The 23,264-nt window shown below is 35.9% G+C and overlaps 1 protein-coding gene across 9 annotated transcripts; it reads right to left on the bottom strand.

Moving 5' to 3' along the window:
- Positions 1-1,536: 1,536 nt before the first annotated feature.
- NBR1 (NBR1 autophagy cargo receptor) lies at positions 1,537-22,226 on the bottom strand. Of its 9 annotated transcripts, none has more exons than XM_087945550.1 (23): positions 21,874-22,226; positions 20,894-20,935; positions 19,727-19,831; positions 18,228-18,290; positions 16,552-16,570; positions 15,689-15,711; positions 14,487-14,675; positions 13,205-13,261; positions 12,502-12,710; positions 11,521-11,682; positions 10,680-10,886; positions 9,859-10,012; positions 8,839-9,132; positions 7,574-7,696; positions 7,394-7,469; positions 6,641-6,757; positions 5,732-5,893; positions 5,525-5,638; positions 5,075-5,402; positions 4,707-4,795; positions 4,371-4,446; positions 3,839-3,944; positions 1,537-3,167 (listed from the first exon to the last, which is right to left on the bottom strand). In XM_087945550.1, exons 3-23 carry the CDS (start codon positions 19,820-19,822, stop codon positions 2,988-2,990), a joined length of 2,844 nt encoding a protein of 947 aa, XP_087801676.1. In that variant the 5' UTR covers positions 19,823-19,831; positions 20,894-20,935; positions 21,874-22,226; the 3' UTR covers positions 1,537-2,987. The 9 variants fall into 9 exon arrangements, with proteins under 9 accessions (XP_087801676.1, XP_087801680.1, XP_087801677.1 ...); XM_087945554.1 differs by having other exon boundaries at positions 5,732-5,779; XM_087945551.1 differs by having other exon boundaries at positions 20,894-20,957; positions 22,083-22,226.
- Positions 22,227-23,264: the final 1,038 nt, after the last annotated feature.

Genomic DNA, 23,264 nt, shown 5'->3' with positions numbered 1-23,264 from the left:
GCGTTAAATAAAAGGAGTGGCTTATTGTAAATACGCACGCTCACATGCATGGGCGTCTGCCTTCCGCGTTTTACATTATTTTAATAATTTATCATGCCTATCATTAGTTTTGGTCCTTGGAAAAGGTGCAAAAGGAAGTGCTTTTGTAATTTTGATACTCCATTGAATAGAGATCGTGCTTCCATCGGTTAGCATTTCGCTCCATATTTTAACAAAGATCTTTATGAAGCGTGTCTGAATTCGATTCGCTTTCTCCCGTTCGGAGACGCTAGTTCACTTTCACTTTAAATTCAGAATGTAAATACGCTTACTGGATTTTATGTAGTTTTTCAATGCGTTTGGTAAATTTCCTCGTTCCAGAATCTTCTGCAATTATTCTAATCGCTGCGTGATGTAGGTTTTTAGGCGAAGTTGGAAGGTAAAATGTAGCTAGAATTTCTCTTGCGATCTGCTTTCTATTCAGCATTTGGCCTCAGGATTTGGTTCCACAGGACTTGCACTCACAGCCCTGAATAAATATGTTTTAACTTTTTTTTCTACCTAAGAGACCTTCTCACTTGGAAGACCATTTGTTGCAAAAGTGCCCTTAGGAACATGGATTTAGCCTGTACTTAATTTGTGATCTTCAAACTAGTTCCACCCAGAGAATTATACTATATAGATGGAATAACAGACAGGCTTTTGCTTCTTTCTATACAGGAAGTATAGAAGCAACAAGGGGATTTGCCAGTTACTAAGGTTCATGCAGAAAGCTTTGCATCTTACTTTCTTAGAGTTAGGCTAAAGTCAGTGGCTTCAAGAAGGAAAGATGAGGGTTACTCAGATGTCAAGAGGTTCATCTTGATGGCAATCTCAAAATTATCCCTCTCCTCATAATTTTTAATGGATCCTTTCCAGAATACTTAATTCAAGAGAAATCTTTCTTTATCCGACCTGGGAAAAGTTCCTTAAGTTATATGGCAGTATATATCAGACCCTAAATAAGATTACTGGTATTTTTATGCCATGGCATTTTTATGCCACGTTTCTGAACTTGTACAAATACCAGATACTCTCAGAAATTTATTTTAAAGATTGCTTGATAAACTGGATGAAAGTTTGAGCTGGCAAAGAAATCAATTAATTTCTTATTCTCTGAACAGAGAAGCCTCTGTTTTTTAAATTAAACACACACAATTCAACACCCCCCAATTTTAAATGAGAGTTTGACTTCTTTCTAAAATATCCACTCTGCATCCACATTTACTAACACTCAGTATTTCACATAACAGTTATGTTATGACAATAGGTAACTGGTGTCAGCATCTCTAAAGAGCAAGAGAAATGTCTTTCAAATGATCAGGAAATCTTTGGACCTATGCACCTGGCATAAAGAATAATAAATGTGCCTCAGTGTACAAGTGTTGCTATCTAGCATGAAGATGTATTTTATTTATATGGAAACACTTTTGCTTTTACTAGAAGTTTCTTTTGCAATCCATATGACTTTACCCATTATTCTAAAGATCAAAGAACACATTTTCACAAAGGCAAACCTAATGTGCATTTTTAATATTTATTTTTCAACTCAAAAGACCATAGTGCTTAATCTAAGCAATAAACAATATCTTAATATCAGTATTGTTTAAATTATCATTCATGCAACTTCTCATAAAACAAAGCCAATAGAAGAATATTTCACCTTTTATGAAACAAAAAGTTCACTGGTTGAAGTAATTCAAAGTAATTTAAAAAAATATGAAGATCTACCTAGTAATTTAAAGGTTTTCCTCATCAGCCCAAGAGAAGTTGCAAATCTAAACTCTTCCATTCAGATATTCAGTTTGCATACATTTTATTAAATAAGCAATCATAGCACAAGCAGCTTGTCCTCAGCTCCTCATCCTGACTCACTAGGAAACTTTTCTCATTTCAATCCCTTGCAATCATTTACTATCGTAATTCCTACCAAAATCACAGAAAAACTATACTTTTATACATCCCATTACTGTTCACATGCTTTATGAACAAATATTCCTTTCATCCTATATGAAATTAAAATCAAAGGAATACCTGAGTGTCAAATCAACAAGTGTAAACTCTTTAGGAATGTATCAAATCCTTACAGTATTTATTTCAGGAGGATATAGGCAGAAATTCCTTATTGATTCTTGAGTCCTTTGTTTTGATTAACAGAGACATAGGAAATTATTTTCCTAAAATATTCATTCATATATTTGTTTTTTCTTTCTTTTACATACTAAGCAAAAAATTCTATTAGATATTAGTAATGTAGTTAAGCTGAGGAGTTGTTAAAAGTATTGCTTTTTTTAGGACTTCAAACTGATCTAACACCTGGGTAGAGAAATCAGGAATACTGCTTGTGAGAGCAGTATTCACTCCTGTAAAATACTGCTGGCTGGTAAAAGTCTACAAAAATAATTTTTAAACACTCAAATTTGTCTTGATTATTTACCCTTCAAATAGCTTGAACAGTCACTATCAATATTGTTTTTCTCAATAATTATATAATATAAACAGCTACATCTTTGTATTTTTATTCACATAGCCAATTCAGTTCTGCTTCTAACAAGGAAATAACCAAGAAATGAAATTGTGGGTTTGCATGGAATCTTCCTAATGAGGAGTACAGTTTTCAGATAATATCAGTGTCTGGCAAGACACATAACATTAAATGTGGGATAAAAGTATTGCTTAACCAGAAGAGAAGTAAAGTAGAGAACAGTCTACTTTGGTTGTTAAGATCAACTCCACTTATATTTCTGAAGCATAATCACTTCTTTTCTCCTATCTATAATATGGCATTTACCAGTTTTGGGAAAACATTTAGATACTCTAATGCCTGAGCTGTAGGATAATAGAGATGGTAGGAATTATAATGTACTGAAAAATAAAAGCGAAACCATCTTGGCTCTGCTTAGACAGAAGGGAGCTAGAAGCTGCTGGTGCCAGTTGCTGTTAAGTTTTTTAATGTACGTGAAAAAGGTTCAGTATGGGTTCTCATACCGATCACCCCGATTCAGCTGCAGCAACTCAATGACAACAAGATTCATGTCAAATTTATGTTTCTGCAACAGATGGAGGTTAAGGTGTCTGTCACAGAAACCCATTTCATGTAGGTGAGTCAGATATGAAGTCATTTGATTTTCACTGGTTACAGAAAGAGCCTGGAAGGATGAAAAATACAGAAATATCAATATAAAGAGGAAACAAACATATAAATGCAAATTTGCATACAGCAAACATTTATGTACACCTCAGATACTCTAAGAATTCTCCAACTACAGTCATCCCAGTGAAATTTAAATTGGAATAATTTCTACTATACTCAGTATTCTTATTCTTTTCCTTATTTGTAATAATTCATTATATCACCCAGTTCTCAAGCTTATCTTTGCATTCACAAAAACTAGCAACCTGGTTTTTAGATTGCTGTATCCTTATCTGTAAGGATTAATTGTGAAACTACAAAATATACATTGCTCCTGTCCTTACTCTTCTCATTATTAGTGCATGATTTATATTTATTTTTAAAATGTATAAGGCCAGGTACTTTAAACAATGACTTGGTAGTATGCAACACAAATAATTAAAAAGAAAAACCCCCATCATATTAACAGTAATCAAATATATAAAGATTAAAAAGATGACCAAGCACATAATAAACAAAGAGGGTTTTTACTCAAATGGCTTCTAATGCATCAGCTACCCAGGCCTTAACAACTCTAAGATCTGGATCTGTTGTATTTGAGGGGGAGGAATTGTTCCAGAGAGCAGAGGCTGCCATAGAAAAGGCATGTTTCCTGAGTCTCATAAGATGACAAGATGATCTATTTACCTGATCCATGGAGGCTTGCCCAACAAACAATGCTTTGTAAGCTGAGGCAGCCACTGATAAGGCCCCTTTCACCAGGCCACCAGCAAGGCTATTTCCTGGGCTATGTCTGCAAATCAAATTGGAGTTGAAAACATACAAATATAAGGAAAGGGCTTTTTCTGTATCAGATTGCTGATCCACCCAGCACACCAACAACCTACTCCAACAACCAATAGTTTTCAATTCCAGTGACCCAACATTTTCAGTGAAGATGCCAGAAACTAAAATTAACATTTCCATCCAAAGAGTAGTGAGTAGTAGTGAGATTGATCTCTTAAAACCATTTGTCTGTTCTAGTTTCTTTTGCCAGAGTAGTGGCTTCCTGCTTCAGTAGTGCAGTTTTTTAAAAGCCTCAATTCATTTGTTCAGCTGTAAGGTTAAATCAACATTTCTGAAAAAGGAAGAAACAAAAGGCTAATGACCCCTCAAAAATCTCACTAAAAATCAATTGCTATTCACATCATGATGAAATCTGGTTGATTTTTTTTTTTACCTAGAGGATTCAGGATACATTGATGGGTTATTTACGTTTTCTGGAGATGAAACCTCAGAATCATCTCTCTGTAATTCTAGAAAAAAGTGAAAATAAAAGTACATGAGAGCAAGAACAGAAAAAAAGAAAATAACTTATCTTTGTGCTCCAGAAGGAATAGAAAATAGTTTTATTTAAATCAAATTTTTAAAATTTACCGATTTAATAAAAATAATATGTACATACGTATACTTCAAATACACATAAATCTCTGGAGAGCAGCAGTCTATTAAGAGAAGGGCTTCAGTTAGAAACTCCTGCTCACAGTCTATCATGTAGAACATTGCAATACAATACCTTCTCTCATCTGGATAGGAACCAACAGGGCTTCCTCTCTAGTGGGAAAAGTTGTTTCTTGGGAACTGATATCTGTTAGAGCCCAATATCTGTTAGAGAACAACAAACAGGTATTCATAATAGTGTACCAAAAGTTCCATAGAATGAAAATTGATACTGGTCTACGCTACACATTCAGGTAGTTCTGTTATAATATAATGTATCTATTATAGTAAAATTCCTGATGGTTCTTTTTTCATTTGGATTTGTGTGTACAGTTGGGTTGGTATGTACACTCAGAAATCAACATTTCTCTTTGGGAAGCTACTTATAATTATAGGAAATAATGACATCTTAAGATTCTGGATTATTCTTGGTTCACTTGGTACCTTATTAGCCGTGGTTCCCCACTCTGAGGGGTGGTCAGTGACACTTCATCAAGGGTCTGAGAGGTAATCAACGTATCGCTGGTGCTACTGATTGGTGTGTGGCTTTCTTCAGGATTTGCTGGAGCCATGGTCACCTTTTCTAAATTTGACTGAGAGAGTGCTGAACTGTACATTGACTCGCCCAGAGGACGACTAATATCAAAACATTCTGGAAGGACAACGATATAATCTTCAGAAAAAGAAGATGCCTGACTATTGACTTCATCCTGAGTATTACTGTCAGCTTCTCCTCCTTTTGATTCTTCACCATCTTGCACTGCGCGGTTTCCTGGCAGAAGACAGGAAATAGTGTTTCAGCATAAATGTCAACATTGCAGTCCTTTCCATAATGGCTTCATCATTCAATTCATTAACTCTTCAGAAAAGCAAAGCCTAACCATCAAGACTTACCAAATTCAGGAGTTGGTACTTTGCCTTCTAATTCCTCTGATACAGACACAGGGTTAATGGAATCATTGTTCTCTGGGCTGCAGTGGGCAACATTGGACAGTGTTTGCAGAGAATCTAAACAATAACAAAAAAGAGAAAATAATACATTACGCTGGAGGTATTTTCTGAATAGGCTAAATTTTTAACAAAATATTTGAAAGCGCTCACTCTGAAAAGACTTCTTTTTTTGTGGGGGCTGATGGTCAGGTGCAGCATCTAAGGTGAGAGAACGAATGACTGTTTCACATACAAACTGGGTTCCACTCATATCTTCCTCTCCTTCTTCTTGGTTTCCTGAATTTTCAGCCTTCCCTTTGCTGACTTGAGCTTCTAAAAATGAGATTAAATATTCTTGGCAGTATTTACCAAAAATTTCAGAATAGAGAAAGCAGTCATAGATACTGAGTTTGCATTTCATTTCTGGTAGTCATTTTTATCTAATTCATTTTACCTAATGAATAAGTACTTCAAGCAGTGAGATACATCAAGAGGAAGTCTAATACCATTTCAAGCTATAGGATGGCAAGAAACCACCACAAAACAACCTTCACAAAACATTAATTTTCAAGAGTCCGATTTGGAGGAAGATTTCAGTACCTGCATATGGCAGCTTTTATACAAAAAATAGAAATACCTAAATTTCTAGGTCTATAAATTTTACAGGATTTAAATACAGGCCTAGTAATAAAGACTTAGGTTGAGCCAAGTATATCCTGGTTATCAAGGGATGAAGGATATCCTGAAGCAGGGGCTATATTGTAAGAAAAAAGCTGAAGATATAAAATACAAACTAGGTAAATCTGTTGAAAGCAATTTAGATTATCTTGCTCTATAATGTAACTTGACTAAGTGCGTATAACCTTGAAATCATTTGCCAGTATCACTAAAACTACCTGGTAAATTTTCCAAATTCTAAAGTTAGCAGCTTTGCAGCAAAATAGATTGTCAATAATAAAGCCAATTAAAATGATTGGTCATTCAGTTCTTAGTCAAGACTATTGGCTTCTATTTTCATAAGGAAATCCAGTGAAAGAACAGGGGATTCTTAGGCTCATCACAGTACTTTTCATTGCTTACCAGACATCAATTTATATGTGATCTTCTCATTCGCTTCTTGTTTCTGGTCTAAGTTAGTTGTTTTTGGCAGAGAAGTGCAGTCATGGATTTTGTATGGGCTTGGACCTTGTATGGAATCTGGTAAAGCAAGATAAGGATGATACCACAAGGAAGAACCATAACTTTTTTTTTTGTATTTCTGAAACCATTTTAAAGGTTTCCTTCCTACAGATGGTAGGAAAGTGTTGGACTGGTCAGCAGGTATGGACTAAACATACCTGAAACCAAATAGAAAGAATTAAAGATTTCCAATAGTTGAGAGAAATGCATCGGCACATGATTAGCTGAGCATCACATATCATACGGAACTGAAAGGTCCACATATTTATCCTGTTCAGGTTGACTGTCATTCAGAGTCAGGGATAATATGCTAAATACATCCTAATATGTTGGCCTAGAGTATCAAGAGTAGCAGTGCTGACCCAACTATCCTTACCTTGAGAAAACTAATGAGGGGACTAAGCCTTACAAATTAAAATCTCATTACAGTTCCATACTATGAGAAACCTCAAAATCTTCCACAAAAAGTAAATAGCACACTGCTTAACAGAGCAGGCAAAACACAGTAATTGCAAAAAGCAGCAGCAGATCCAGAAGATTCCAAGCACCTGCAGGGAATCTCTACTGAAAAAGTATGGGCCTTGGCATCCAATAATGCCAATTAGACATACTATATTGGAAAAGCAGGATGATAATATATTTATCACAACTTACCAACAGGAGTATTACGAGGGACCTGCTCCAATTCTTGCACTATGTTAATGTCCAGCAATTCAAAGGAGAGCAAATCCTAATGGGACGAAAACAAAAGTGAACAATTTAATGAGAAAACTTATGGAATAAACATTTTTCTCTGAACCCATTTTGAATTTTGGTCTGTACCAGACATTTCACCTGGGCTGTGAGAAGATCAAGTGATGGGATGTAAAGCTCTCTAGCACTGAGGATTCTTTTCATCATTGATGAAGCAACTCTGTTGGCCAAACTTACTTCCCCCTTAAATTCTGAAGCTCTTTCCTATAGAGAAAAGAAGTAATACTGAAGGATGCTCCAAGGTGATTTTGAGTCAAACTGTTTTACTCGGGCACTTCATTTTTTATACTGCAGTACATATTCCATACTACCTTGATACCTACATTTTCATTTTGTTAGTCTAGATTATATAAAAAAGACAATCTCTTTAAAATATTTGGTATAGAGAACCTGGAATTTTATTTTGTTTAATGCTTCTTCAGCTAAACAAAAATGCAAAATAAATTTGCAAAGTGTATTTCTTCAATACATCTTTGTATTTTATAAAATAAGTGACACTAGTACTTTCTCCCATTGTTTTGCTCATTCAGAAGTTAAATATTTTGCTTAAAAATAATATATCCCTTATATTATTGAACTGAGAAATAGATGGAACCACCACCCTTCAATTAGTTTGAATAAAGTTAGTAGGCTAAATAGATTAGGATGTTTTCAGGATGCTATTTTTGTTTGGGAAATCTCAGGCATACTCATTCATTGATTCTGGTAAGATCTGTAACAGTTCTGCAAATGTTTTGGATGACAATCCCCATAATATTCAATGCGTGTAGACTGATTATCAGACTGCTTTCTATGCTTTCTGATCAAGATCTCTTTTTTCTCAGTTATACCTGAAAACATTAGGGGTTGAATTTAGGACTTTGGAATTTAAAAATGTACTTTGCCAATGAGTCCCTGCTCTTTCAAGCTGATAGAAGTACTGAACATTATTGACCAAATCCTCCTTGTCCTGAACATATAATTCTACCTGCTGAACAGGAAAAGCAATGGTGCACACACTTTTATTTTCTATTTTCTAGGCCTTCAATTAATTTTGAGCCTGATTGAGGTGTATCTATAGCACACTGTTATATCCCAACATTATCCCAAGCACAGATTCAAATTGTTAGAACAAATTAACTAACAGCCCAAAGAATAATTAGCTGATTGATTCTATGAATTAAAATTATTTGAATCAGGAGAATATGCACATTAAAGAGGGCCATTGACTGGAGACAACACAGACGTAAGGCAAAAAGAGAGAAAGCAGAGATGTAATACAATTACAAAATGGGAGAGATGGAGAAAAAAATATTGAGAGAAAAAACCCCCAGTCTTAAATAGAGCCAGGTATATGAGGGCATTACCTCTTTTTTGAAAAGAGACATACTATTCTGGCAAAAGCTAGGCATCAATCTGCCATGGTCAGGCAGATTGGAAATTGTGGGGGAAGAGGAGTCAACCACAATACTGCACCAGATCCGGGGTCCAAATTGTTCTTCTTTATGTGATAACCTCCAGTGGGAGGTATAGGTTCCTTCCGTGCCTGGGGCTTTAAACTCCACTGAGACAACCCCTTCCTCCCCAGGAAGTAGGGAAGGCACAATCACATCTTTTTTTCCAGAAGACATCAGAGTTATGTTTCCCCACATGAACTTTAGCTGAAATACGAAGAGAAAATTATTTTATGGTAACACCAAAACATGCAAATTTCTCATATTGGTCATGAATGAATATTTTTAGGCCTTATGTCCTATAAGACTTCAATTAAGTAAAAGTTGGTAAACAGAGATTCAAACTTCTGAGTTGAGTTTCATTCTGTGGCTCTCAGGCACTATGCAACACGAAGAAAAATTATTGTGAAGAAGACATCAGAATCCTGCATTTAAGTATCTGGGACTATGACATAGAAGCCCATCCCTCAAGAATCTCTAGGGCTGCAGAGAGAAAATTATTAGATAATCTTGGAGACAAGCAATGATGAAACAGACTAATAACACTTAAGAGACAAATCACAATTCACCGAATGTGTACAGTTCTGTGATCTGGGATCTTTGATTCTTTAAAATGAATCCTTCAGTTCCCATTTACTTAGCAACCAAAGCAGCACAGAACCATAGCTTCTGCTTTTAACAGCATAGCCAAAACTCCAAAGTAGGTGATGAAGAGTTTAAAATAAACCTTTGTGTAAATAAGCAAGTTACGTTCCTGAGATCCAATATTTACTGGACTCAGCCCAAAACATGCAATGAAGCACTAATGCATTTTACAAAGTACCTTCCCAATATTGATGCAGAAAAAGCTAAAGGAGGTGAAGAAAGGGAGCAGTCTCAATGCCAAAGCTAGATTTTAGCATGTATTTTTAAAAATTAAACATTGAAAAACACCTTGGTATCTGAACTCCATGTAATGTTGCCTGTGTTCCTCATACGCCAATGCTTCATGAAGATAATATTTGGTGGGAGGTGAGTTCCATCTGGTAAATTCTCATCTACAAAAGCAGCACTCAGTGTGGAAACAACAGGGCATTGCTGCAGAGAACTGTGAATTGGAGGAAACCAGAGAAAAATCAGTAAAATTTAAAATCTGCAGGCTCATTAGCCATTCTAACTAGGTATTCTAGGAGCAGTAACCCAACACACCTAGCTAACTAGGAAAAGCTGGGATTATGAACCTACATACTATTGAAATTCTCATTCCTGTAACTTTTAACTGGGCAAAACAGACCATCATAGGACAACCATTTTTTAACCAAGGTACCTCAACCAGCTATCCTACCAAAAATCTGAGACCCATTGTGATATCCAGAAGAAAACAAGACGAAGTTGTCCTCTGCCCTTTATATTTTATTTTGGTTCATTATACAGGCTGGGTACACTGATTCCCCACAATTGGCTGCTGGAATGCAATTAGTCATGGTAAAGCCAGCAGGATATCAAAGTCATTACCAATTCCGCAGTTTTTGCTCTTGGTCATTCTGTTACTCTGTTAAGGAAGTATCTTTGAAATGATGACCCAATGAATCACAATTTGTCTAACGGTCTCTTAAAACTGTATTTTTAGAGAAGTAGGAAGTTAAAGATACTGAAAATACTAGAAATACACAAATCATGAGTTGGCTAGGAAAGCAGCCCATAATCCAGTAAAAGCCAACACAGAATATGCAGTATGTGCTTTCCAAACATAACCCAGGTCCAGGCTTGCTTACAGAAGTGTACTGGATTGTAGGCTCTCAGATTTTGTATCTGCCAAACCAGTGTGGTCAAGAGTATGGACGGAGTCCCATAGTTTAAACTTTTGATGCAATTTAAGTTGCTTCTGGAGTTCCTGTGCTTCAGCTTTACGCTGCTGCTTTTCTCCTCGTAAACGCTGCTTTTCTGCTTTCAGGAAATGCTTGTCCACCTGCTTCTGGAATCTAAACAATTAGAAATAAGATATCAATTTCGCTTCTCCACTAATAAAAAATATGTGGAGCTGGATGTCTCCTAAGTTAGCTGGACAATCCATGGTTCGAGGACCACTGGCAATAAACAACCATCCTTTTCATTACATCCAAATACCGTATTGTTGTTGGTTGCCATCTTTTCAGCAGTAAAAGTCATTTAAGGAATCTGCAAGCTTTTTTGGCTAGGCTTACTAAAACAAAGCCAAACAAAGGCAGCATCTACTACCTGCAAAATAAAGCCTTACCCTATCAGAAATTCTGGCCTTTGTCCATTTCAGTAGGGCATCTACAATCATCATCCAGTTCTCCCTGAACAACAGAGCATTCCCTTGTTGCTAAAATGTTTGTCTGCTTGTTTTCTTCCTAGTCTTAAATCAGATTCTAATTTTGTCCAATATGAAGATGGAGTCTTTTCCATTTCAATAGGGAAAAGAAAGGCACGGAGACGAACCAGATGTTGAATTTCCCAGGTTAATATGAACTTAACTATATTTTTGATTCCTCCATGAGATTTCTTCACTGTTTGTATATTCACTATCATGAGCACTCTAAATATAAATAATTCAAGGGATTCACAATGGAAGCAAGGAAGTTGGTTGCTTACCTGACTTTCTCTGAAGTGACTAGAGAAGATGACAGCTGCTCAAGACTATGTGTGTCTGAAATATGCAAGGTGGGCCTCCGCAGTTTTAGAAAGACATGGTTAGAGTCATGGAAATATAACCCTGCTTCACACAATTCACAGATGTTATATGTTGGACAAACACTGGGAAAATAAGAAAGGCAATGTGGTGAATTACTGATCTGTTTCTTCTGTTAACTGTTTAAGTTATCTGCTAAATACTTTCCTAGCTGTGCTGATATACTGAGATATCAGTGTATTTTTAAGTACAACATATTTGGATGAAATCTTAGGAAAAGATATAAAAGCAGAATTATGAGCCAGTGAAGCTTCTGAAAGAAAAATGAAACCCTAGATTTATTTTCTCAAATGTTGATTGAAAAACTGAATAGGGAGTAGATTTACAAGCTTAAAAAAGTGCTAATAAAAAGTTTTTATCTGCAGAACATTTTGTGTGGACAGCTGTCAGGACAAAGGAAAGAACCTTTTCTGCTATTGCCTCAACCCTTTAAGCTCCCACACTTCTGCCCTTCTGGAAGTGTATGAAAACCTGGTTTTGCCTGTTGGCTTTGTGGAGACATGAGCCACTGGAAAAGAGTGATGAGGTAAAAAAATATCTCATCCCTGTGCTGTCCATCTCCTTGGTTCTAAATTTTTATATAGTGTTTTAAATTTTAATTATTTCTGTATTTATTTTTTTTAAGAATAAATTTTATTGAGAGGAAGGATGTGAAAATCACTGATATTCCTCTTCCAATTATTTAAGAAATATCACTAACTTTACCTTTGATTGCATGAGATACCCCATGTTTTCACTTTGGCTACATAATGATTAAACCATGTTTGTTAAAATCATTTATATACATCTCAAACAAATGTCACTAGAAAACCTCAGAATACCAATTTCTAACCTCCTGGAAAACCATGGAAATTTGCATCTTAATACCCCTGCCTGTGTCCTACCTGCATTGATAGCGAATCCCCACTATGGGATTTTGACAATTATTACAGGAGAGCAGCCAGTCATAGGAACTGCCTTGCACCAAGGAACTTGCAGGAATTTGGTGTCTTGAGGTGTTCACGAAGCTTGGAAGCTGGTTGGTAAGAAACAGTTTGTCATCCAACTTCTGTTCCAGTACTTTAACAGTGTCTTGAACAACTTGCTCCCGGAACTGTAAAAGGAAAGGCAGAGAGAAAGAAAAACATCCTGACTTTTCGTTTCTTGCTCTGATCCCCATTCCCAGAATTGAGGCATGTACTCCACTAGAATGGACAGGCAGTAAGTTGGCTTGAAGAAAAATAGAACTGCATACAATATACACATTAATAATTTGGTGTATACTGGGCAACCACCCTTGTATGCCTCCAGTTATCATATACCAACCATGAGAGATGAATGTATTGATTTTTCCTACCTCCTGACCATATTACACTAAGCTGGAAAAAACTGCCCTCTTAAATCAAATCAACTAGGAAATTTGGGTTTTGCCAATTTGGACCAAATATCAATTTGTGTGTGAAGCTCTACCCATGATGAATAATATCCTTTTCTTTACCTGTAAAAAGAGGTGTATTATTCTCCAACTCTGTTTGAATCACTGCCTCCCCATGCCTTTTCTGAAGGCCTCTTGCATAACAAGACAAATATAAAAGAAACCACATTCACCTTTTCCAAGTAGCTTGTGAACCACTCAGGAGGAACCTCACTGAGAAGGAGCTCACTCTAGAGAGATTGAAAAAAACATAGCAGCAAAACTTAACATACAACTAACTTCCTTGTACCTATTCATATTGAACTTGGCAAGACTAAAAGAATAAATAAAGGCACTCTTCAGACTTTGCCATATTGTTTGTTTGTTATTTGGTATTTTTACTTAAAAATAAGACCAGGCTTGCTGCTAGAAACAATGTCATTCTTCTGGCAGAACAGAATGTGACCTGGGCGTTGGTATTCAAGGGGATGCTTGGAAATTTGCCAGATATGTTCAGTCAGCCCAAAATTTTAAAAGCTCAAATCAAAACCTCTCCTATTACTTCTAATAGCCAAGAATACTGGTAGAGTACATAAAAACCTGAGGATATTTTAGCATAATTTAAACAGCATTATCTCTTTGAATGCATATAATGGATTACTTACTAGTTAATTAAACGTAGCTGAATATTTTGATATTACATTTTTCTAGTGGTTTTAGAAAATAGCTTATGATTTTTTCAGCTTTTTACTACTTTAAAACTTTTAGAAAAATATATGATATATTCAGGGGGGAGCAGTGAATTCAGTTAATAATTTGTAAGAAACAAATCTTCTTCCAATACATTTCTTCTGAAACGTGAAGAATGGTATGTACTCCAAAAACCAGGAAAATATTTACCCTTCAGAAAAAAAACCATAGTCCACTTAATACTTACATTCTCTCATGAATGCTTTGCAGGAATTTTATAGAAATGAAGTAAATTGTAAAAAGAAACAAGAACAATTAGCAATAAAATGTGGGAACAATTAAAGCATTAGAGACTAACTTTAGGACAGGTGAAAGTCAGTTCTGAATAAATATCAGAGAACCCAAAACATTTCATCATTAATACACTACAGACCTTGAATAAATTATCTGTGTATTTTTCTATTTTTGCATAATTAGAAAAAAATTGAGATAATTTCAATAATTATCTCACCCACGCATTTAAGCTCAATATACTATCCCTAAGCTGTATATATCTCAGGAGGATATCTACATAGACTAATATATGCATTATTCACCTTAGATCTTAAGATCTTAATGTAAAGATAAAGGTTGATTAAAACAGAATGAAGCATTGCCACACAATGTACTGCAATTAAAATCCACACCTTTGCAAGTTCAGACAGAAAGATCCAGAAAGAAAAATATGTTAATGGATAGTTGACAGGATAGTTCCAGATGTCAGAAAACACATCTTTTTACTTTTACCTTTATCCTTTTGTTCTTTCTTTTAGTATCTTTGTCTTTTATCAGAGTTGGAGCAATTGGGAGCTTCTTTTTAATTTCTGGAACAAACGGTTCCTCAGATCTCCCAAACACCAATCTTGAAGACATGCCTGAAGGAACTCGTAATTCATAGACATTCATTTGGAGCTGATTGCCGTGTTTCATTGCAATCTGGGGGAAAAAAACTTTCAGTAAAGTTATTTGTACATGGACAGTCATTCTAATGAACTATATGTTATTTTAAAAACAATCCTATCTTTCTAAACTAATATATTTATTGAGAATTGAAATTTTAAAAAAATAGCATTGTGACAGGTTGAAATGCCTGGTGGAAGGAAAGCAGGTGGTCTGCACTAAGGTCATAGTTTTCTCAGGATTTTTTAAAAATTGCAAATTGACTACTGATCAAGCCAGATGGATGTTGTATCAGTAATGGATCTTTTCAAACTCAACATACATGGAGTTTTTCCTAATTTCTAAGGGCCCCAAAAGATAAAACCAATTTCCTCTTTTATGTAATTATTTCTATAATCACTTCACTCTTAATTTCCTAGAAATTTCCTTAAGTCTTCTCATAACTAGCAACTGGGATACTAAGTGGTTCTGCCAAAATTCCTCCTGCAACTTCTCCATCTGTGACAAGAGAGCTAGTAACCTCCACAACCAGACAGATATCCATCATACAGGAATTAGACCAGAAAAGAGAATCTAAACTCTCTAAATCTGAAGTTAGGAAACAAACCTTTGAGAATGAAAATAGTAAGAATAATCTTTCACACACAGTAACCACACAAGAAACACAAGTAAAATCAGAAATGTTGCAAAACAAAAAAGGACTAGATGCTTAAAACTAATATAGAAACTAACAGAACAACCAAAAGAATGTGGAGAAAGAAATATAAAAACTGAAGCTCTTAGATGTATTCTGACCCAATTGAAGAGGAAGGTAGCAATTATAGGAATAATTTGGTATTGTCCAGAGAATAACTCTTTATGACAAAATAGATAAACAGTATTGACTAAAAAGAACTTCAGTATCTTGGAACTGGACCAGTATGGACTAGTTTAAATGATTTTATTATCTGAGATAAAATAGAATAAAATCTCAGACGCATCAAGAAATCTATAAGACTTGATTTGTACTGCTATAAAAATAAGCCCCCCAAATTAGTCTAATCTGTTACCTTAACAGCCTCTTGATATTCTTCTAAAGAGAGAAACAAATTGTGTTAATATTAACATTACCATGTCCAGAATTGCATTTGTAAATAAATTACTATGTTTTAATCATATTTAGGCCCAATATAATTTTACTGCTTTGGTAATTCCTTCTTATAACTTGATACAGATTTCATCCCTCAACTCCAAATCCAATAACAAGGAAGTTTATGAAAGACAAAATTAATATTCTGCAGGACTTGCTAGTTTTATTATGGTGTACAATCCATGTCATTAATTTCATATCTTCAAATGTAATGGAATTCTATATTCAAACTATTTAAAAGAAAAAAAAACCAAGAAGAATCACATGTCCTAGGTCAGGGGTGTCAAACTTGTGTCGTCATGTGACATATCACAACTTTCCCCCCTTCGCTAAACCAGGCATGGGCCTGGTCAGTGTCACACCTGGCCTGCGGACCGTGAGCTGGACAGCCCTGTCCTAGGTAATATGATCAATCCACATTTCAGTTCTGAATTCATTTTGAGAAAATTTAAATGTTTCACAAGCGTTGAACTTAATAAACTTTACATACTAGGAAATGACAGAATAAAGAGTTGAAGACATTAGGTTCAGCCTCCTCCTTAAAAGACAGTGTAAAAACTGCAGATACAAACCCTCATTCTAATGTAGAAATAGACAAATGCTGGGTAACTAGATAATAGCTGAATATAGTATTTACAGGGAGAAAACAAGGCATGTTATGTTGTGTACAAAAGTATACTTCTCAGTACTATTATTTCTATGTGTCCCTTATTTATATCGCTGCCTTTATTCACACCACAGCAAGACTCAACAGATTTTATGAATCATCCAAAGGCAACTTACCTGCTGAGTTGATGGATACCTGTGAAAAGAAATGAAACCATGAAAGGAGGCTTTAAATTGCTAATAATATTCATAACAGGATTTTTCCATGATATTACAGAACAGTAGTTCAGCTTCTGACATTATGGTTATTACAGACATTTATTTCTTTATTAAACAGATCTTTTCCCCATCTTGCTTTCCTACTAAAAACTACATGGTTCGAAATAAAATCAACAAGACCATGCAAATTAAGACTGTAGAAAAAGTTCTTTCAACAAATATTGCTGGTTAGACCATATTCAAAATGTAGTCACTGTCTTTCCCCTGGCCTAAATATGCTGCCATCTCATTGTTATGGCGTATCATTTTAAAGATGACTGGTATAGGTACCAGCCCGTCCCAACTTGCTGTTTTCTGGATGCCCCAGCCAGAGTTCTATGTTGGGTAGGAATTTTGGAAATTGTAATATAACTCATATCAGGAGGAAGCCCTCTGTACAACTAAAGCAACTAAAAAATAAATCACTCCTCCTTGGACAAAAATATTTTCTGTCATATCTATTTCTCAAGACTGGGAAAATTTGGAGCAAAATGCATGTACATTCTTCTTGTTTTAGACATAAATTATTGGTCTTTTCATAATTTCAAGAGCAAAATATTTTAAAGCATTGTTATTAAAGGGAGGGGGGGCAGGATTCAAGAAGTGACCTTATTTCTGCTATAAAGAGGTAATTAGTTAACCCTAGACTTACAACTGTTTGTTCAGTGACCCTTCAAAATTATGATAGCACTGAACAAAGGGACTTACAGGTCTTGCTCTAAGTTCCAACCACTGTAGCACTGCCAGTCACAGGATAAAAATCCAGACTGCAGGGATCACATCCATATGAGTACAGATTCATTGCCATTCCCACCTCAACATGGGAGAAGGAAACAGCTGCAGGGAAAGCGAAAGGTAAATGGACCCAGATATGATAGGACAGGCAAAAGGCCCACACATCTCAGGAATGGCAGGAAGGAGGAGATGGCTTATGTGCTAGTGTGCCTAGCTGGCTGAGGTCTTCTGGTCATGGCAGATTTCTGCCCATTGGTAGGCCTAACAAGCTAAGGCTTCCAGGTATGGTGGTAGAATGAGGCGGCTCAGGAATTTCAAGAGTGGCAGGGGGAAGGGAGGAAGTCTGCGAGTCTAAGACTGTAAAAAATTGATTGAGTCAGTGGACCTAGCCAATTACAGCCTTGTGAACCACAGATTTCCATATGTTAGTAGGTGCCAGGTTTCCCAAGGCCTTCATCACCCCTTGACCTGCATGGTCACTTAATAGAGCTGGGATTATGATAATTGAGTGAGGCAGTTACTTGGATGTCTTGCTTTATGACTATAACTTACAAAAAAGAATTCAGAGCTTAATTGTGATCATAAATCAAAGACTATCTGATTTTAAAAAAAAAAATCTTTTTAATCCTGAAGTGGTAAGCAAGCCTCCAGAGAGATGTCAGAAAAATTAGATAATCTGTGAAACTAACTATTACACAATACAGAACAAATATTGACTGGAAGCTATTTTGCAAGGAGAAAAAAGCTTCTTTATAAAAATATATATTAAGTTCTTTTTTGTGTTCTATTCTTTCAAAAGTACAAGGATACATTTTTCATTTTTAAAATGAAGACTTCATAGGGATATAGAAGTCCAGTACCTCATCATGTTCCTCATCTAGGTATTTGATCTGGATATCTTTCAGTTCAAATGAGACTTTTACCTACAACAGAAATTAATTAGTGAAATGGCTCATCTCCATGACAATGAGAAACAGGCAGCAATGATTAATTTTTTACTGATATCTCAAAAGTGTTAATGAAGCCAAGAGCAATTCTACCCCACTTTTTCAAATCCAAGCTATATATATGTTGTACTTAAGAGAATCAAAGCTTTGCATCCCAATCAATAAGTCTATAAGCTGTTTAGAATATTATGCACATACCTATCTTCCCCATTAATCAAAAGGTGACTTTGGCAGTCTTAGTTTCAACTCCCCTACCTGGTAGTCTTGAGTTTTCAACCAAATTTTAGATTTACTAAAAATAAATCAAGTAAACAATTTCATCTAACAGACGCACTACATTTACTAAAAAATTCTGGGGAACTTGAGAATAAAACAAAAATTCTTAATACGCAGTACATGAATTTCTTCCAGTAAAAAATATAGTGTACAAAGTTGTGAAAAAAATGAGTATATACAAGTATACTAGCAAGTTAAAGATTTCCATACAAAGGGCAAAACATGTCAATAAACCACTTGCAGCAAAAACATGCAAGTCCATGCCCATTTTTAAATACCTACAGCAATTCTAAATTTACATTTAATCTTGATTAGAATAATAGTTTTCATTTCTTTTAATGTTAAGTGCTGGTCCAAAAAAATCTGTTCACTTACAAATAACATTTAAAAAATGAAGGGAACACTATTGGGAGCTAGATATATTTTTTATTATTATCTAGTATCCTATACCAATTATTAGATTAATATCTAGATTTGATTGCTAGAATTTTGTTGTTCCTAGTACTAATCTTGCAGTTATACAGCTGTGCATAAATCAAGGGAGAAGGTTGAAATTGTAAAATATGTTAATGTTATACTAGTTTAACTACTGCATAGCTGGGATACTATAGATATGTCAGCAATGCAACAGTCAAATTGCCTTCAACCTTTCCCCCAACTATGGAATTAATGAAGAGTGGGGACTTTAATACAATTGCTTTAATAAAATTTGTCCAATTTGCTAATCAAAGGATAGGAAAAAAGCTGAGATCATTCCATGAATGACTAATAAATACTCTTAACATTTTACAGAAACAATCCATTCAAATTTTATTAATTGTTGGTTTACCACTTCAATTACAATAGGAATTCTAAGCAGGCTATAAAATACATATTAGAATTAAACAACAAAGATAGGGGAAAAAAAACAAATAACTAAAGCTTATTAACAGTCACATTGGGAAAATGGATGACCAATTACAACTCATCTGAAACCTATGTCCAAAAGTGGGCTCAGAGACCACCCTATTCTAGGGCCTGCTGAAAAAGCCAGATGTTTGTGAAAATTTAAAACATTAAGTGATGTGAGGACAGCAAACTGAACTATTAAAACTGTTATTGATCAGTGAATCACAATTGGCAAAGATCCAACTCACCATGGCTTCCATATCAGCCCATGTGGTTTTAGATGATACAAGGAAGTTGAACTTATTACCTTGGAAGGTTACATTGAAATTTACTTGAGGATCCATTACATAAATCTGTGGATAGCAAATGAAAACATCAATTAAAAAACAATGTAGTTGTTCCAAACTTCTTTTTGAGAGGAACCAAGCAATCACAATATTTTTATGTAGTTCAAAGAACCAGGAAACTGGGGTTAGGGCCACCTGAATTTTCCTCTTCCTCTCCCCACTCTTCTAAATATTCTCCTAAACTGTGCTTGCTTGCATATGAGAAAGATAAGAAAACAATGATGAAATTAAGCTTTCATCATGTATTCTGACTGCTAATTGATGTTCATGGATACACTCTGTGCTTTGGTTAAGTCAGATGCACAGTTCAGTACTTCGTTAGGTCAGGTTCACCTAACCAAATACACCAAGATTAAAATACCCAGAATCATGGATAAAAAGTCAAAGTTAATATGGATTAATCATGTTAGTCATGCCATACAGAGAATATTGAATAAATAAAAATCCAAACTGGGTTCAAAAACACCATTCTGAATCTCTGCAAAAGAAGTTTTTTATTGACAAGAAATAACAATAGGCAAACATAAAGGCTAACTTATTGTGAGATACTAGAATTTTGTAAATTCTGTAAAATACAATTTAAAAATTGGGGCAACAGAATATAATTTTAATGGTTCTCTTATTTACAATTAGATTTAAAATAGACAAATTTATCATTCTGAACGTTCTAAGACTGAAACAGAACTATGTACAAATATAAATATATAATTGCAAAAACATATACATCTATTGAAATTTGAAATGGAAAAACAGTTACAGAACTTTGGTTTTTTTATAGCTACAAGGTTATTGTATGCACAAATCAAAAAGATTTGGCATTATCCACAATGGAAAAATGGATAATACAAATCAAGACTGGGAACTCTGGAACTTTGCACATATTCATAAGTGTGTTGTAAATTCAATTATATGTGCAGTTTGTAATGCTTTCCAGCCCATGACCAGCATGTTTATGTTTAATCCAACATGTAATCCAATTTTAACTTCTTACTACAAAACATGTTTCTGTATTTGTTTCATTAACCTACTTCTAGTTTACAATGCATTGTATACAAGGCATATATACACCTTTTTTGGTTGCTTTTCAGAATGGCATTGCTCTGAGGAAGACTATGAAATGGAAATGTGCTTTCTCACCATTTTGAAGTAGAAAAGCAAGTATTATTTAGGCATACTTTTATGACTGTTAGGACTATCATTAGAAAAGCAGGTCTACAAAAGATATTATCAAAAATAATAACTTGACATTGGTCTAGTTTATTGAAATCACTTATCTCCACACACCCACAGCAGGGCAGCTTTGCTTTTAAATTGTATGGAGCTTTATTGTAGGGTAGGACCCATAAACACCAGCATGTTGTATTACTTAGAAGAGTTTTGAAAGAAAAAAAATATTCTGGAATATTTTTTATGTTCCATACCCTTACAGGAAGTTAAAAGTGATATATCTGAAATAAAGAGTTTTGGCTACATAATAACTTTACAAACATTCTAGACAAACACCAAGGGACAACTACCATCTTGAAAATCCTTGGAACAGGAAATTGCATATCATGGGATCTACCGGAAAGTCACCATCTTAACTGGCCTACTTGCTACAGTGCAAGATATCTAGTTAGTAGGTTATCCCCGGGATTAACCGCAATATTAATAAAACTACGAAAACACACGGGTTGCTTCCTTAACGCTGCAATTATATGCTTACGTTTATGGAGGTAAAAGCATCAAAACTGACGAATATATGTAGGAAGCACACATAGCATTTATCTCCATATCACACATTTACTCGGAGATATTAAGGGCGTTTCCGTTTGGCTTGACATTAAAATCAAAATTGCCAACTTGGAAAGCCTTAAAAAACAATTTATTATAACGCGGGAGCCCGAAAAAGTTGCCCTGCTGTTGAAGCAACGACCAAAAACCAAACGGGTCATTCGCTCCTCAGAGGGACGGGAGAAGAGCAGACTTAGTAACACAGCGTTTTCCGAGCACAAAAGCAAATGCGGTGGCCGCTTCTTCTCCAGGACGAAGCTTACTTCCTCGCTTACCAAACGCTCAGCAAACCCCCATCAATCAGTCGGCGTCCACCACCTGGCGCCCTCCAGCTGCACTAAGCCGCCGCAGCCCATGGACGTGGGGGCTGAAGCCGAGGGGGGCTGTTCTACCACCCCGCACGACTGGAGGACGCCTCTTGGGGGAGGCAGCTCCCTTAAAGAGAAGGACCGGGGAGGCAGCAGGCGTGCTGGACGGAACTTACTGGACTGCCCAGCAGGTCCTGGACGTCCGACGAGTGCACTTCGGCAAAGCCCAAGGTTCCACGCTCAGCGTTCGCCATCCCCTCCCACGCCATGACGCAAAAAAGATCCCAGTCGTTCAGCTCTCGAAACCACTACTGCTCGATGCAACTGGGCAGGGGCCTCGGTCTTTTATACTATTGGCTAGCCGCGAGGAGAGAGGCGGATCCCGTAAAGAGCAACAACAATAACAAGGAACGCATCTCATGAGAAAGGGATTTCCGGGTCCAGAGCGTGGTAGAAGCCATTTTACGTGTCCTCGATGTTGCAAACCAGCCAATGAAAAACCAAACATTTGACTGCAGTAAAAAGATCGCGGCAAATACAAAAAAATGTCCGAATTCACATTGGATTCTGTGTGAATGTTTTCCTTATTGGGAAGAAATTATCAGTCGCCTTTCCGAGATTATGAACAAAACACCATGCAACCATTTATTTATCAAACTTGTATGCCGCCTATCAAGTCGAGGGAGACAAGGCGGTTTACAGACAAACCAGCTTACTTTTTTTAAAAAGCAAAGCTATAACGAGAGAGTTTTGGTGGTTTGCCATTGCATTCTTCCCTGGGCTGAGAGAAACTGAATGGCCCAAGGTCACTGGCTTCATGCCTAAACTGAGGCTAGAGATCCTAGTCTTCCGGTTTCTAGCCTGTGATGTCTTAAACATTAGACCTACGGCTTCAAACTTGGTAATTTTAAGACTTGTGACTTCAACTCCCAGAATTTCTGAGCAAACATGACTGGAGGGATTCTGCGAGTTTATTTATTTATTTATTTATTTGATTTGCCAATTGTTTACAAGATAATAAGTATAAGTGTATACATAGTTGTGAATACATGAAATGGGTACATATAAGAAAAATAAAAGAATAAGAGAAACAATAGGACAGGGACGGTAGGCACGATGGTGCGCTTATGCACGCCCCCTACAGACCTCTTAGGAAAGGGGTGAGGTCAATAGTAGACAGTCTAAGGTTAAAGTTTTTGGGGTTTGGGGAAGAGACTATAGAGTCGGGTAGAGTATTCCAGACATTGACCACTCTATTGCTGAAGTCGTATTTCCTGCAATCAAGTTTGGTGCGGTTTACTTTGAGTTTGTATCTATTGTGTGCTCTTGTGTTGTTATGGTTGAAGCTGAAGTATTCA

Source organism: Notechis scutatus, chromosome Z (assembly GCF_049901735.1).
Source record: "Notechis scutatus isolate UNSWTSFEM ecotype Mainland chromosome Z, rNotScu1.2, whole genome shotgun sequence".
In the NCBI taxonomy this organism is placed as follows: domain Eukaryota; kingdom Metazoa; phylum Chordata; class Lepidosauria; order Squamata; family Elapidae; genus Notechis; species Notechis scutatus.
Note: the sequence above shows the minus strand (reverse complement) of the source record. Positions and strands in the feature narration are given on the sequence as shown.